This window comes from Cucurbita pepo, chromosome LG09 (assembly GCF_002806865.2).
Source record: "Cucurbita pepo subsp. pepo cultivar mu-cu-16 chromosome LG09, ASM280686v2, whole genome shotgun sequence".
Taxonomy (NCBI): domain Eukaryota; kingdom Viridiplantae; phylum Streptophyta; class Magnoliopsida; order Cucurbitales; family Cucurbitaceae; genus Cucurbita; species Cucurbita pepo.
Genome location: NC_036646.1, coordinates 3,912,803 through 3,927,050, shown reverse-complemented (window position 1 = coordinate 3,927,050; position 14,248 = coordinate 3,912,803). Strand labels below are relative to the sequence as shown.

The 14,248-nt window shown below is 35.1% G+C and overlaps 2 protein-coding genes across 2 annotated transcripts; one reads left to right on the top strand and one right to left on the bottom strand.

The window, feature by feature from the left end:
* The first annotated feature begins 6,479 nt into the window (after positions 1-6,479).
* Positions 6,480-9,343, top strand: LOC111802177 (mitotic spindle checkpoint protein MAD2). Its single transcript, XM_023686443.1, has 7 exons — positions 6,480-6,774; positions 6,895-6,910; positions 7,012-7,142; positions 7,263-7,383; positions 7,462-7,565; positions 8,351-8,472; positions 8,554-9,343. Exons 1-7 carry the CDS (start codon positions 6,702-6,704, stop codon positions 8,608-8,610), a joined length of 624 nt encoding a protein of 207 aa, XP_023542211.1. The 5' UTR covers positions 6,480-6,701; the 3' UTR covers positions 8,611-9,343.
* A 1,396-nt stretch (positions 9,344-10,739) lies between these two features.
* Positions 10,740-14,248, bottom strand: LOC111801902 (F-box protein SKIP14-like). The gene is made up of 3 exons (XM_023686127.1): positions 12,244-14,248; positions 11,571-12,150; positions 10,740-11,495 (listed from the first exon to the last, which is right to left on the bottom strand). The coding sequence occupies exons 1-3, from the start codon at positions 13,593-13,595 to the stop codon at positions 10,995-10,997; spliced, it is 2,433 nt and encodes an 810-aa protein (XP_023541895.1). The 5' UTR covers positions 13,596-14,248; the 3' UTR covers positions 10,740-10,994.

The window sequence follows — 14,248 nt, the reverse complement described above, 5'->3', positions numbered from 1 at the left end:
GATTATACGACTGAATTTTGTCACCGTTCAAAGGGTAGATTTGGTAATTTTCTCTTCTAAATATAAATAACTAAGTTAATGTGACAACCCGCGTATAAAAAGTTTATTAGATACGAAATTAAATGATTAAAAGTATATTAAACATTTTTATAAAGTTTAATTTTGAAATATATTTTAATGGTAGGTGTAATGTATATTAAGCTTAGGAAAATATTTGTTTATAAAGTTGAAATGGAAAAGTTGGGAAGGATCCAATGAACAACGTGGCAGACATTGGAACAGACATAATACTTGACACGTCACTATGACCCTTGAAATTTCCATCGTCGTTTGCCGCCGCCGCCGCCGCCGCCGTCGTTGTCGGGCGCTGCTAAAATTTCCACCACGTGTAGTCAAGAAAAACCACCACCGTTGACTTCAATCCCTCTTTTACTTCTCATCTACAAAGTCTATTATCTTTGGAAATTACCTAATTTTAACGAACTTCAATTAAATTAATTTGCAAAACTTAAAAGCTTTCGTTCAAACCGAGATAGAGCGGAAAAGATTTTTATTCGTTATCTAAATGGGGTTGGAGACGAAAATTATATTTTTTCGTTTCCGCTTTTGCCCTTGATCCTACCTAAATCTCTGTTTCTCGATTTTTACAATAATAAAAGATTTTTATTATTGCCTTTATTGCTGCTCCTCCCGTAGATATTGATGGTATTCATGAACCTGTTTCTGTACAATATTATTTCTGGTGCCAGTATCCCTACTTCTGCAGCTATCGGGTTGCACTTTTACCCAATTTAGGAAGCAACTTCCGTTGATGAATGGCTATACAATGGTGATCATGGGTCGAGTGATTGTTCTACACTTCTTACTTGGTATAGCATGTTACATGGGTCGAGAGTGGAAGCCTAGTTTCCGTCTGGGTATGCGTCCTTGGATTGCTATTGCTTATTCAGCTCCTGTTGCAGCTGCTACTACTGTTGTTTTCTTGATCTACCCAATTGGTCAAGGAAGCTGTTGCATATTAAGAGAGATAGGTATTCTCTATTTTCATCGGTTCCGTGGACATCTCTAAATTCAAAATAGATTAAATAATTGTTTATAAAAAAGACATCGTACCACGTACCACTGCAGCACTACAAAAAGCTCCAGTCTTAACGCCCTGACTATTGCTGTGCAGCATTTCCTCGGGTTCGTAGAGTAGGGTTTCCCGTTTACCCACAACGGAGGAGTCGCCCCCACTAGACAAGCAGCCACGAGTCATAACGCACTCTTCGCACAAATCGGATCAAGTTTTCACGATTTTATTATTATTTTTTTTTTGAATTAATAGTGTAATTAATTTGTATCATGAGTTTTAAAATTGAGTTGGATAATTTTAATTTGATTAAATCAGAGAAGAATTTGGAATTTGCTTTAAAAAAAAAAGGGTGGGGCCCAGTTTGGCAGGTTCCAGGTAGCTCAGAAGTCATAAAGATAGGGTTTTTAGTAGACCAAATTTGACTCTGACGTGGACAATAAAAGTCAAAGTCCCATCCCCCGACAGCCTTTTTCGTTACCTTCCTAGGAATAATCGTTTTTAAATATTTATTATTTTCAAATTAATAACTAAAAAAAATATGTTTTAATTTAAAATTTTAAAAAATACACTTAAAATAATAAAAAAATAAAATAAAATAGTTAGTTTTGATTGAAAACTCTTTTATTAAATTTTGAATGAAAATTCGTATTTTTACAAAATAATTTTAAATTTTCGCAGTTTCATTAATATCTAAGAAATTTTTTTGAATGATAACTGTTATTAACGTTAGTAAAGGCTAAATTAATAAAAATACATTTAATGTTTGTATTTATCTTTAAAATACTATTAAATTTTTAAAAATTTTAATAAAATTTTAATTTTTTTAAAATAAGTCTAAAAAATATGAGTTTTGGACGTAATCCAATTGTTGTTTCGTTCAAAATAATACGAGACAATTTTTTAGACCAAATCTAACGGTTTCGATCATAATTTTTTTTCAACTAAAACACATTTATTAATTTCGGAATTAGCTTAAAGTGGATGAATTTAAAAGAATTAGTAAATAAATAAATAAAGTTTTACTGTGTCGTAAACAAGTCTTCCTCTATATAACAATCATGAGTTTTTCTCCATTTCTCCCGAAATATTAGTCATTGGATTACTTCGAATTATTCTATCGAATTTTCCACTTTTCGAGAAATAACGTCTGAATACAATGCGTATAATCTTTTTTTTTTTTTTCATAAATGATGTGAGGTTTTATTCTATAATTTCAACTTGATTATTACTACTTATTATCCATTGATATTAATGTGTATTAATTAAATTATTCCTTTAGAAAAAAAAAAAAAGGGATAGTAGAAAAAAATTCAATAATTAAAAAAATCCAATCAATCCAACCCAACCTATACGATTTGGGTTGGGTTATAAACTTATTTGGGTTGGGTTGGTTCATGGATTTTCTTAAATTTAAACACATGGAATGTTCCGATGATATGAACAAGATGTATCATAAAAACAAGAATTTTGACACATGGGATGTCCCAATGATACGAACGGTATATAATATAAAAGTAAGAATTTCAACATATTGGATGTTCCGATGATATGAACGAGATATAGCATAGAAGTAAGAATTTAGTAAGAATTTCGACACATGAGATGTCCTGAAAATATGAACGAGATATAACATAAAAGTAAGAATTTCGCCAAATGGGATGTTCCGTTGATATGAACGAGATATAGCATAAAAGTAAGAATTTCGATACATGGGACGTCCCAATGATATGAACGAAATATAACATCAAAAATAACAATTTCGACATATGGGATGTCCCAATGATATGAACGAGCTATAGCATAAAAGTAAGAATTTCGATACATAGGATGTCCCAATGATATGAATGAAATATAACATAAAAGTAAGAATTTCGACATATGGGATGTCCCAATGATATGAACGAGCTATAGCATAAAGGTAAGAATTTCGATACATGGGATGTCCCGATGCTATGAACAGAGATATAATATAAAAGTAAAAATTTCGACACATGAGACATCCCAATGATATGAACGACTATAGTAAAAGTAAGAATTTCGACGCATGAGATGCCTTGATGATATGAACGAGAAGAGAGGAGGGGAGCTTCCATCGGACATCAAAATGAAGATGACCTTGCCTTCTTCTGTTGCCCAAGAAATCCAGTCATGGCAGCCCATTTGAAGAACTTGAAAGAAAACTTGACATACAAGAATGGAAGGAACAAGAGCTCCTTCCGTTCTCAAACTGTGCTTACTATTAAACGGATTTTCATCGCAACACAACCACCAAAAGTGACTACAAAGTTGGTGTAACCGAGAAAAGAAATGCCGTAACGAATCATCTATAGAGGTATCTCTTCAACCCGCTTCTTTTGAATTCTCTACGTTGTAAGACCTTCTTCAAAAAAATGTATGTTCTCAAGAATGCAATTTCAAGACTCGAGTTCTTTAGAGTTTCTTATGTTAATTTGATCTTGAAGTCTTTTACATCTATTATCTTCGAGGTGTATACTTCCTTGAACATTGACCAAAGGTGGGTTACTAGCTATTATAACTCAAAGATTTTTACTAAAACTATTTGAAAAACGAAGCAAGAGCAACACACCTTTAGCTAATGTTCAAGAAAGTCTACACTCAAAGATAATGGATACAAAGAACTCTAAAATCAAATTAACATAAAAAAATTCTAAACAACTCGAGTCTTGAAACTGCATTCTTGAGAACATACATTTTTGAAGAAGATCTTGCAACTTAAAGAGATATCTCTATAAATGATTCATTAAAACAGCTGTGTTCTCAGTTTCACCTGGTTAGTAGTCACTTTTGATGCTTGTGTTATGATCAAAATCCATCTAATAGTAGGCACAGTTTTATTAGCATTTCTCTTTCAAAGAGTTCCTTTGTGTTGATAAGGTTTCGAACAAAAACATCAGAGAAGAGGAACAAAATCTGGCTCCAGAATCCAGGACTGATGAAACTACCATCATCTTAAGAACAACAAACATTCTCGTTTTGGAGCAAGAACTTATTAAGATCGTTAGGTTTCTTGGAATATTAACAGTCAGTGCAGTACAACAGATTATCAAAGACAACGGAGAAAATTAGGGATTTTCATAGATTTCAAGTACTCATAAGGCCAATTCCTAACAAACGATTCAGCGATTCAAGAAGTCATAAACAGCAAAATCACAATACAAAAATGGAATTACGCTCTGTTTCTCAAGAATCAAGCAAGCCAGACATCGACAATGCAAAAAATAACACAGTAACAGCAATCTTAGTAAGAGCAGCAGAGCAGGGAACTTGAGAAAGCGAAATCCATAGAGTTCAATTAGAAGAAAACGAAGAAGATGAAGAAGGAAAAAGTAGATCTTACAAAAATGGCGAAAACTGAATCAAATGCGATGAAAACCTGGTGGATTTATCGCAGTTCCTAGCGATCATGTTCTTTATATAAGGAATCGTTTTTAAAAATGGCGGAATTCTGTCGCTTCATATTTCACGTAATTTTATAAATTCTAATAATATCTTTAAATTTTAAAATATAAATATATATATATATATATATATATATATTTTTTTTTTAAAAAGATCGATGAATATTTAAAAAATTATTTTTTAAAAAATGTTTATAAAAATATTTTTTATAAACACGAGAAAAGCTGACGAGTGTACTCACTCCCTAATATAGGGCTCACTCGGACTCGAAACATTCGAGTCTGTCATCACGTAATTAGATCCATGCATGGACATTAATTTCTCCAAATTGTAATTTTAGCTTAAATTTTTAATTTCGTGGCTATTTAATTTTTAATAGATTCTTGAATTTTTAATTTTGTATTATGACGGAAAATTTCTTGCCCTTTTAATGAGTAAGAGGTTCGTACAAGTTCTCGAAGAGTCTTTTTCTCGTGGGCGTTTATAAAAATTAACTTGATACTAATAATATCTTTGCACAACAATAAAAAATAATTAAATGATGAACATCATTATAAGGTTAAATTCTTGAATCTCGAGCTTTACGATTTTCACATGCTTTCGATCACTTTCTAGCTACAAGAAAACCCTTATCGTATCATAGAATTGATACGACTCTCGGTTCATTAAATCTGTGAGATAATTTCAGTTACTATTGAGTTCTTGGTTCCGTCTGTTTACCACTAAATCTTTGACAAGATTTTATTAGTTCTTTGTCACTAAATTTGTGACAGAATTTCAGTTAGTAGTTAGTTTTTGGTTCTATCTGGAAATCTTTTACAGAATTTTAGTTATCATTGAGCTTTGAGTTCTTTTATATCTGTCACTGAATCTGTGACAGAATTTCAGTTACTATTGAGTTCTTGATTCTTTCTGTTTACCACTAAATTTTTGACGGGATTATAGTTAATTAGATCCTGTTCAATAACATAAAATAATACTATTTTTAGATAAGATAACTTGAATGAAACAACGGAAAATATTATTTTTTTAACAAAAAAAAGATAATATGACTGTGTTTTTATTTAATTTGCCCGTTGAACAAATATAATATAACTCTATTTGAGGAAATGAAGCAATGTAATTGGCAATATTTGGGGATCAAAATCATATTCCCTTTGAACAACATATTTTTCGACCTTTCAGATGATCATTTTCCAGTTCGTTCTTGGAATATCTTCCAATCGAAAATAAGAACGTATACAACAAAACCAAGAACGAATTAGTAAAGAAATAATATTACTCTATTTTAGAACCCGAACAAATCTAATAATGTATGAATGAAGAACTAAAACCTAATCGAAAGGACATTTTATTACATTCTAGGTCTTGAAAACGAGAAAAAGTTAAAAGAATTGATGAATGAATTGAGATCCGCGGTTTGCTGGTACGTGAGAATTTCGATTCAATTCCTTCATATTGAAATTTATAATAAGGTACGAGTGTCGTTAAAAAAATCGCAGTAGTTTAATTTTGTTTTTGCACGTAACAACAACATCATTGTAAAATTAGATTTAAAAAATATTATTTATTTATATAAAATTTTGATAACATTTTATAACCTAATTTATTTTATTTTGAATAAACTTAATTAATTAATTGATCTTTAATAAAAATTTATTACAATTAATTATTTAATTAATCAACAATCATTTTTTTTTTCAATATATATATATATATAATCTATTTTGACAAAAAAAAAATTACTAAAATTTATTTTAATAATGGATAATTATCTAAAATTAATTAATATAATAAAAATATTTTATTTATACATCATCAGTTTCAAAACGAGGGCAATTTGGGAAGAAAGGGAGCGGGCTCCCGGTCCCACTTTGTACCGTTAGAGGCGTTAACGGGATATAACGGCGCAAGTTTTTAAAAAATATTACCGTTAGAGCCGTTGCCTATCCACACAAGAGTGTCTCTACGAGACGAACCCTTTGCTCATCATTTTACACAGCTTTCAGTCGCCCCTCCTGCAAGTTGAAGCTCTCAAATCTTCTCAAATCTTCTCAAATCCACTTGTTTTTCTTTTCATCGATTCGATTTCTTCATGATCTTGATTATCCCTTGCATCGATTAAAACCCTAGATCCGCTCCTCGTCTTAGAATCCAAGATTCGGGAACAAATCTTACTGTTTCTTTAGGTTAAACAAAATTTGAAATGGCTTCAAAAACAGCATCCAAAGACATTATCACTCTTCGCGGTTCTGCAGCGATTGTCAGCGAGTTCTTCGGTAAGTTATGCGCCTTCTGAAACCCTTCTGATTTCAATTTTCTGTTTAGTTTGTTCGATTATCGATGAATACCCTTGGCTGATTTGTTGTTTTTCGTTTTTCTTGAAATTGCTCATTTAGGTTATGCGGCAAATAGGTATGAATATTGATTTCGTTTTCTGTGCCCTAATTTTCATTTTGGAATCATGTAAATGTGCATTTTATCACTTACAAGCGGTGTGGATTTTGAATTTGTAGCATCCTCTACAATCGTGGACTTTATCCGGAAGAAAGTTTTGCAAGGGTGAAGAAATATGGACTTCCAATGTTGCTTACTCAAGATGAAGGTGTTAAGACCTTCATTTCTAATCTAACTGCTCAGCTTTCTGGTAAGTACCCTTTCTCTGAATGAAGGATTTGCACTATTCAACAGTTCAGTATCGTTTTTTTCCTTCAAATTTATTTTCAGTCGACCAGATTGTGGTTTTGAATCATGAAATTGGTTTTAGAATGGCTGGAAGCTGGGAAGTTGCAAAGAGTTGTGCTCGTTATAATGAGCAAAGCCAATAATGAGGTCCTTGAGAGGTGGAACTTTAGAATTGAAACTGATGGAGAGGTTGTAGATCAAGGGTAATAATCTCAACCGAAAACTTCTCCTCCCTTTCACAAATTTCTGGATTTTGCATTGATTAGATGATATTGTTGCAGGGTGTCGAGGGAAAAGAGTGATAAGGAAATAATGAGAGAGATCCAGGCTATTATGAGACAGATTGCTTCAAGCATCACTTACTTGCCCTGCCTAGATGAACCCTGTAAGTGTTGGCAAGCTGTACAATTATGTATCATTTATTACTTTTGGGATTGATGTGACATGATATTGTTAATTATGGCCAGTTCTAAATCCATGGGATGTCATGTAATTTCCATCATGATCCATGGCTAGTTATAATGATTCATGAGTTTAAATGACAATTTCTAGGCCACATTCTGAATCGGTAGGATGTCATATGAATTTTTTCATCATTAAAACATTACTTTTATAGTCAATCTGAACATAACTTGAATAGTTAGCCATGTGTCTCTTTTTAAGGGATTTGAGTTCTAAATCCCCAATGTCTAAGGCCGGTTCTGAATCCATGGGATGTCATGTAGTTTCCATCATGATGTCATTATCATTATGCAAGTGTTGCTTCAAGCATCAATTCTTGTCCAACCGAGATGAACCCTACATTGGTTATTTTCAGAGGATTGGCGTAACATGACGATTGTTAGGCCGCAATCTGAATCAATGAGATTTGAGTTCTATAGTTTGAATAGTTAGGTATGTGTGTGTAAGATCTCTCGGTTGGAGAAGGGAACGGAACATTTCTTATAAGAGAAAGCTCAAAGAGGACAATATCTGCTAGCGGTGGGCTTGGAGTGTGTCATTATGGGATTTGAATTCTGATCCTCCTTGTTTATATTCTAACACGCAATCATTAGTTCATAATGATTCATGAGTTTAAAAGATAATGTAGATGTGTGAGATCCCTTTTGCTTGTTGATGATATGATCCATGATGCTCAATCAAGTGTTCTCTGATGTTTTGTTATCTCAGGTGTATTTGATGTGTTAGCATACACTGATAAAGATCTTGCAGTTCCATTTACTTGGATCGAGAGTGACCCCAAACTGATTGCTAATCCACAAATGGTGAAGCTCCATTCTTTCGATACAAAGGTAAGCAAATGGCATAACTTATTTTGTTCAGCTCACCCCTGCAAGCAACCAACTTAAACATTATAAATGGTGTTGATGCAGATTCACAAAGTGGACACTCTTGTTTCTTACAAGAACGATGATTGCGATGACGAGTAAGAACAACAACTCCTCCTCCCTTTTCTTGAATTTGTTGTTAGTTTTCTGGATCCCTCCAACCCGATCGCTTTCAAGGTGGCATTGTGAATCTTTTATTCACATGTTGTATTGTAATATCAATTAGAATTCCACCTTGAACGAAGGTTGGTTGGTTGGTTGGTTGGTTGGATTGTTTGTTTGTTTGTTTGGTATGACTTTTTCATTATAAGAAAAGAGATGTTTCTACCGACCAACCAAGTCTTTGTGATGAACATCCACACAATTTGCCAAGAAGAACAGAATTAATCGGCCAAACCAATGAATCCATTTCTTGTAAAAAAAACTCCGGCCATCCATAATTAGAAACTTCCCCAAGTCATTTTATCTTGAAAACACCAAAACTTTGTCATCCATAATTAGAAACTTTCCCAAGTAGTTTTATCTTGAAAACACCAAAACTTTGATGATGAAAGGCAAGAGAAGTTGTTGAGAAAGAAAAAGAAAAAGAAGAAAAAAAGAAGGAAGAAAAGGAAGGAGCTATGAGTTTAGATAGTGGTCTGTCATGGGCAGATCAATGGGATAACAACAACCCTGACCCGAACCCTCCACCGTCATCGGCGGAAAATGGGAAGAAGAAGAACATATTTAAGAAGAAGAAGAAGGAGAAGGAGGAGGGGGGATCCTCCTCCTCCTCCTCATCGGAGAAGAACATATTTAAGAAGGCAAACTTGAAGTGGATAAAGGAATTGCGAAAGAAATCTGAGAAATCTTGAAAAAAACAGAGCTTTTTTTACTTTGTTTCTTCTTTCTTCTCCTCATCATCGTTGCTTCTGTTATTATTATTATTCTTTTTTTCATATGAAGGGGAAAAACTTCAACTTCTTGAAAGATAAAATACTATCATTGAATTGAATTGAATTGAATTGAATTGAATTGAATTGAGATATAACTCTGCTGTGTTGTGCAATATACTTCTGAATCTCTGTTTCTCTCTAATTTTGTTTGTTATGTATTTTGTTCATGCGTAATAGATTTAGAACAGAAAGGAATGACATCGATGTCCATAACTTCTAACTTCATTTTTAAATCAAAGGTCGATTTTACCAGAACGGTTCTTCAACAAAAATGGAAGAGGGAGTGAGGAACAGGTTTATATTCCCTTCTCCAATTTAATATAAATATATATAAAGTAAATTAGTTTGGGAATTAAATCCTAAGAATGTTTAGATTTTTTTAGTTATGCTCAAATATTAAAATTTTAACTTTTATTTTCTTTTTAAATATATTGATATATTAGGATTTTTTTTATAAAAAGATTATTTTGAAAAATGAAAAATAATTTTTTTAAAAAGAATAATAAATAAGAAAAAAATTACTTGTGGAATCCGACCCCAAATAAGAAGGGTCTCGAATAAAAGGAGAAAATTTTGCAGGAATAGGAATAAAATAGGTGGTAGTATAGATGATAAAAGGAATCAACACAAGGAAAGCTATCTACAAAGGATAATATTCGGATTAGTTTGTTCTTCGAATATGTCAGGCAAGAACACTTGTTTAATCACTCTACAAGCACGAATATGCCAGGCAAGAACACTTGTTTAAGATTTGAATCACTCTACAAGCAAGACAGATCATCTCCAGCTCGAATGATTTTAAAAATGGTAAGAGCACTTAGCCCTAATGACAAGAAATCGCCCTAATGACAAGAAATCATTCGAGGGAAATTATATTCGAGGTTGGAAAGGTAAAAGTAGGTTGGAAAGGTAAAAGTAAGGGTCACTCAAGGAAAATTAAAACTTCAAATATCACAAGTAAAGGTCGATCATGTCATTACAAAATCTTTTCTTTTCAAAAGTTTGTAACCTTCGTAACAAATTAACGGCATCTACCTACAGTATGTTGAAACCCTTACTGCATAAATGAGACGATTAATGTGAAATTGGTCACAACTTGAGTTCAATTTCAAAACAACTAGATTTTATCTTACAAACTTAATATATGATTGAAATGTCTTGGTTCATATCAATGGACATCTCTAAAAACTTAGTTACACGTACGAATCAGAGCACTAAAGTCAGTTAAAAACACGCATTATCCTTGATCCTCGATATTCAAATGACAACCCTCCACATGAACTCAAAAGAACAAATAACAAATTGTAACTTCCCAACATCATATATATTTCATTTTCATTATTGAAACTTCCCAACAACATGACATCCAAGTTGTAACAAGGAAGAACATAGATGAATGAATGGTGCAGCACTTTAACACAAATTTCAAAATAATACAGAACTCCTTCAGGACCAAATGAATAGAGATGAACAACAAAAATGGAAATTAAATCAAAATCTTGTTCAGTAATAGTAATAAATAATAATAAGCAACTCATTACCCAGCAGCAGCTATTCACATTTGGATATCTTCTTCCCACAATCAATGCAACGCAAATCCAGAGAAAACGTCTCCTCGTGTACTGTCTCATCGATACAACGTCCACACCAATTGCATCGAGCTATACAAAGCGTGCATCCCCTGCATCTCTGCGCGTTCGTGTTTGGGTCGGTGTCGCCTTCTTTTATTCCCTTGCACCCAACCACCGGGCAGTCATAAACAATCCTCATGTTCATGCATTTCGGGCATTGTTCTATGTCGATGGCACGTCCATCGTTGCACGATGGAAAATGAATTCCACCCCGATAGAATCGAGGCTCGTGGGTGTTTAGCTGAGTCAAGTTGTCAGTTCCTAATAACAGCTTCTCCAACTCTTTAAAATGAGCTTCTGTTACTCCATACATTCCTGCTATACTTAAATGTTTCAATCCCGGTCTACCTTTCGACTTGAAGGCCTTCAAACTATCTACAATGCCTCCAATGGTGAGCCTCGTGCATCCCGGAACACATAACTGCAGAAACGACGTGAAAATTAGAAGCGAACGAGTATTTGTACGGTAACTTTGCAGATAATCTGTATTCCCTACCTTTGTGACCTTAGGATTATTGAGAAGAACCTCGTTGAGACCATTATCACTTATCATTACACAGTTCACAAGGCTCAGACTTTCCAGACCACCTTGAGCCTTGCTAGTCAATTTTAAGAGAATGTCGTCTGTAATTTTCACATCCACCTTTCCACATATGTTAATGTTTCTCCAAAAGAAAGGGTCGTCTTCTGCAGTTGACTGCAGGGACTTGCAAACCGATTCAATAACGAGAAGTTCCCGCGTTCCCAGATAACCGAGCACAAAATTTAAAGCTGCGTGAGGAGGTTCGCCTGCATCGGAAGAGACACAATTTCCCTCTTCAAGAACTACAGTTTGCACCTCAGAAATTTCGGGTTCGATATCAAGAGTACGAATTATATCCAGAGCATATGGTGGTGATTCAGGATCAGTATGGCAAGATACACCACCTGCTCTTCTCCCATCAGACCATGCACCAAATCCCCCTCCAGAAATTTCAGGTTCAATACTAAAATTCTGAATTGTATCCACAACATGTCGTGGTGACTCAAGATCGGTACGTAAAGATACACAGGCTGCTGTTCTCCCATCGGACCACGNATCAAGAGTACGAATTATATCCAGAGCATATGGTGGTGATTCAGGATCAGTATGGCAAGATACACCACCTGCTCTTCTCCCATCAGACCATGCACCAAATCCCCCTCCAGAAATTTCAGGTGCAATACTAAAAGTCTGAATTGTATCCACAACATGTCGTGGTGACTCAAGATCGGTACGTAAAGATACACAGCCTGCTGTTCTCCCATCAGACCATGCACCGAATCCCCTTCCAGAAATTTCAGGTTCAATACTATAAGTCTGAATCGTATCCACAACATATCGTGGTGAGTCAAGATCAGTACAGAAAGATACACAGCCTGCTGTTCTCCCATCAGACCACGTACTGAATCCCCCTCCTGAAATTTCAGTCTCAATACCAAGAGTCTGAATTGTATCCACAACGTGTCGTGGTGACTCAAGATCAGTACGGAAAGATACACAGCCTGCTGTTCTCCCATCGGACCATGCACCGAATCCCCCTTCTGAAATTTCAGGCTCAATACCAAGAGTCTGAATTGTATCCATAACATGTCGTGGCGACTCAAGATCGGTACGTAAAGATACACAGCCTGCTGTTCTCCCATCAGACCACGCACCAAATCCCCCTCCAGAAATTTCAGGTTCAATACTATAAGTCTGATTCGTATCCACAACATGTCGTGGTGACTCAAGATCGGTATGGAAAGATACACAGCCCGCTGTTCTCACATCAGACCACGCACCAAATCCCCCTCCAGAAATTTCAGGTTCAGTACCAAGAGTTTTAATTGTATCCAGAACAAATGGTGATTCAAGATCACTATGGCAGGATAAACCACCTGCATTTCTTTCATCGGACCACGAACCAAATCCCCCTCCAGAAATTTCAGGTTCAATACCAAGGGTCTGAATTGTATCCACAACATATGATGATTGAGGATCAGTATGGCAGGACAAACCACCTACTTTTCTCCCATCAGACCACTCACTGAATCCCCCCCGCTCACCAGAACTATGAACAATTCCTTCATTTCCATGGGGAAACGACTGGAGCCTAAAAGCATTGTTCCAAATATAGTTCAATCCAGCAAAAAGCTGATTACTCTCATCAACTAAAACTCTCTCATCTCTTCCATAACCACCACCACCACCACCATAGTCTACATTCAGATCGTCCAGCCAGCCAGTGATCGCTGTAAAAGTGGTACTTATATCCATTCCAAATGGATCTGAAGGCAAGAGATCCAGAACATCCCCCGGGACACAATCTCGCGACCCACCCCCTTCACAGGTGTCCTCTAAAAAATCAAGGCAATTCTCTAGCTCCCGATTAATCAGCCAGGACATCCCATAAACGTCAGAATTTCTCTCGGGAGCACCTGAAATGTTCATCGGAGAAACCGAATTTTCCTCCGAAAGATGTGCGGGAAAGATGGGTCGATATGAAAAATTCAAGGCCATTACAGGTACACCCTATCCCAAGATTTTTCTATTGATTTCCGGCGCCAAGGGGAAAGAAGGATTGACAAAATTAAGAGGAAAAAAAAAAAAAAAAAAACTAGTGGAAAAGATCCCGCAGTAAAAAAAAAGCGAGAAACAAAAAACTCCCAATTTCGGATAGCAAACAAAAACAAAGCCCACCAAAATTTCAGGGAGTTTCTCGATGAGAACGTATACCCAGATTGAAGCACAGGCGAGGGAACAAAGGGGAAATTACTAAGAAAGCACTCGCACCGAATATATCCGGAAAGAACAACGACAATTTATCTTCTTTTTTAGGTTTTTTGAGATCAAATAAAACAAAAAATAAAGGATTACAGAAAGAATAACGAACGAAGAACGAAGAAATACAAGAACACAACAGAAATCGAAGAACAAATGAAATCAAAACGAGATTACCAGAAACGAAGAGGAAACCCTAAATTTAGAGAGAGAGAGAGAGAGAAGTAAAAACGGCAAAATCTGGCGGAATGGAATGCCCCACAACCGTATCTTACTGGATCGGAATACTGCAAAGAAATCGGTGACTGCCGGAAGCTCCTTTCAGGAATGGGAGAATTCTACCAGAGAGAGAGAGAGAGAGAGACAGAGTTCGAGTTCTTAGAGAGAGAGAG

Excerpts from the sequence above, each read along its gene's own strand:
- LOC111801902 (XM_023686127.1), bottom strand. The coding sequence starts at position 13,595 with ATGGCCTTGAATTTTTCATATCGACCCATCTTTCCCGCACATCTTTCG. Across the intron at positions 11,496-11,570 it reads ATAATCCTAAGGTCACAAAG|TTATGTGTTCCGGGATGCAC; the intron begins GTAGGGAATACA and ends TCGTTTCTGCAG.
- LOC111802177 (XM_023686443.1), top strand. The coding sequence starts at position 6,702 with ATGGCTTCAAAAACAGCATCCAAAGACATTATCACTCTTCGCGGTTCT. Across the intron at positions 7,143-7,262 it reads TCTAACTGCTCAGCTTTCTG|AATGGCTGGAAGCTGGGAAG; the intron begins GTAAGTACCCTT and ends AATTGGTTTTAG. Across the intron at positions 7,566-8,350 it reads GCCCTGCCTAGATGAACCCT|GTGTATTTGATGTGTTAGCA; the intron begins GTAAGTGTTGGC and ends TTGTTATCTCAG.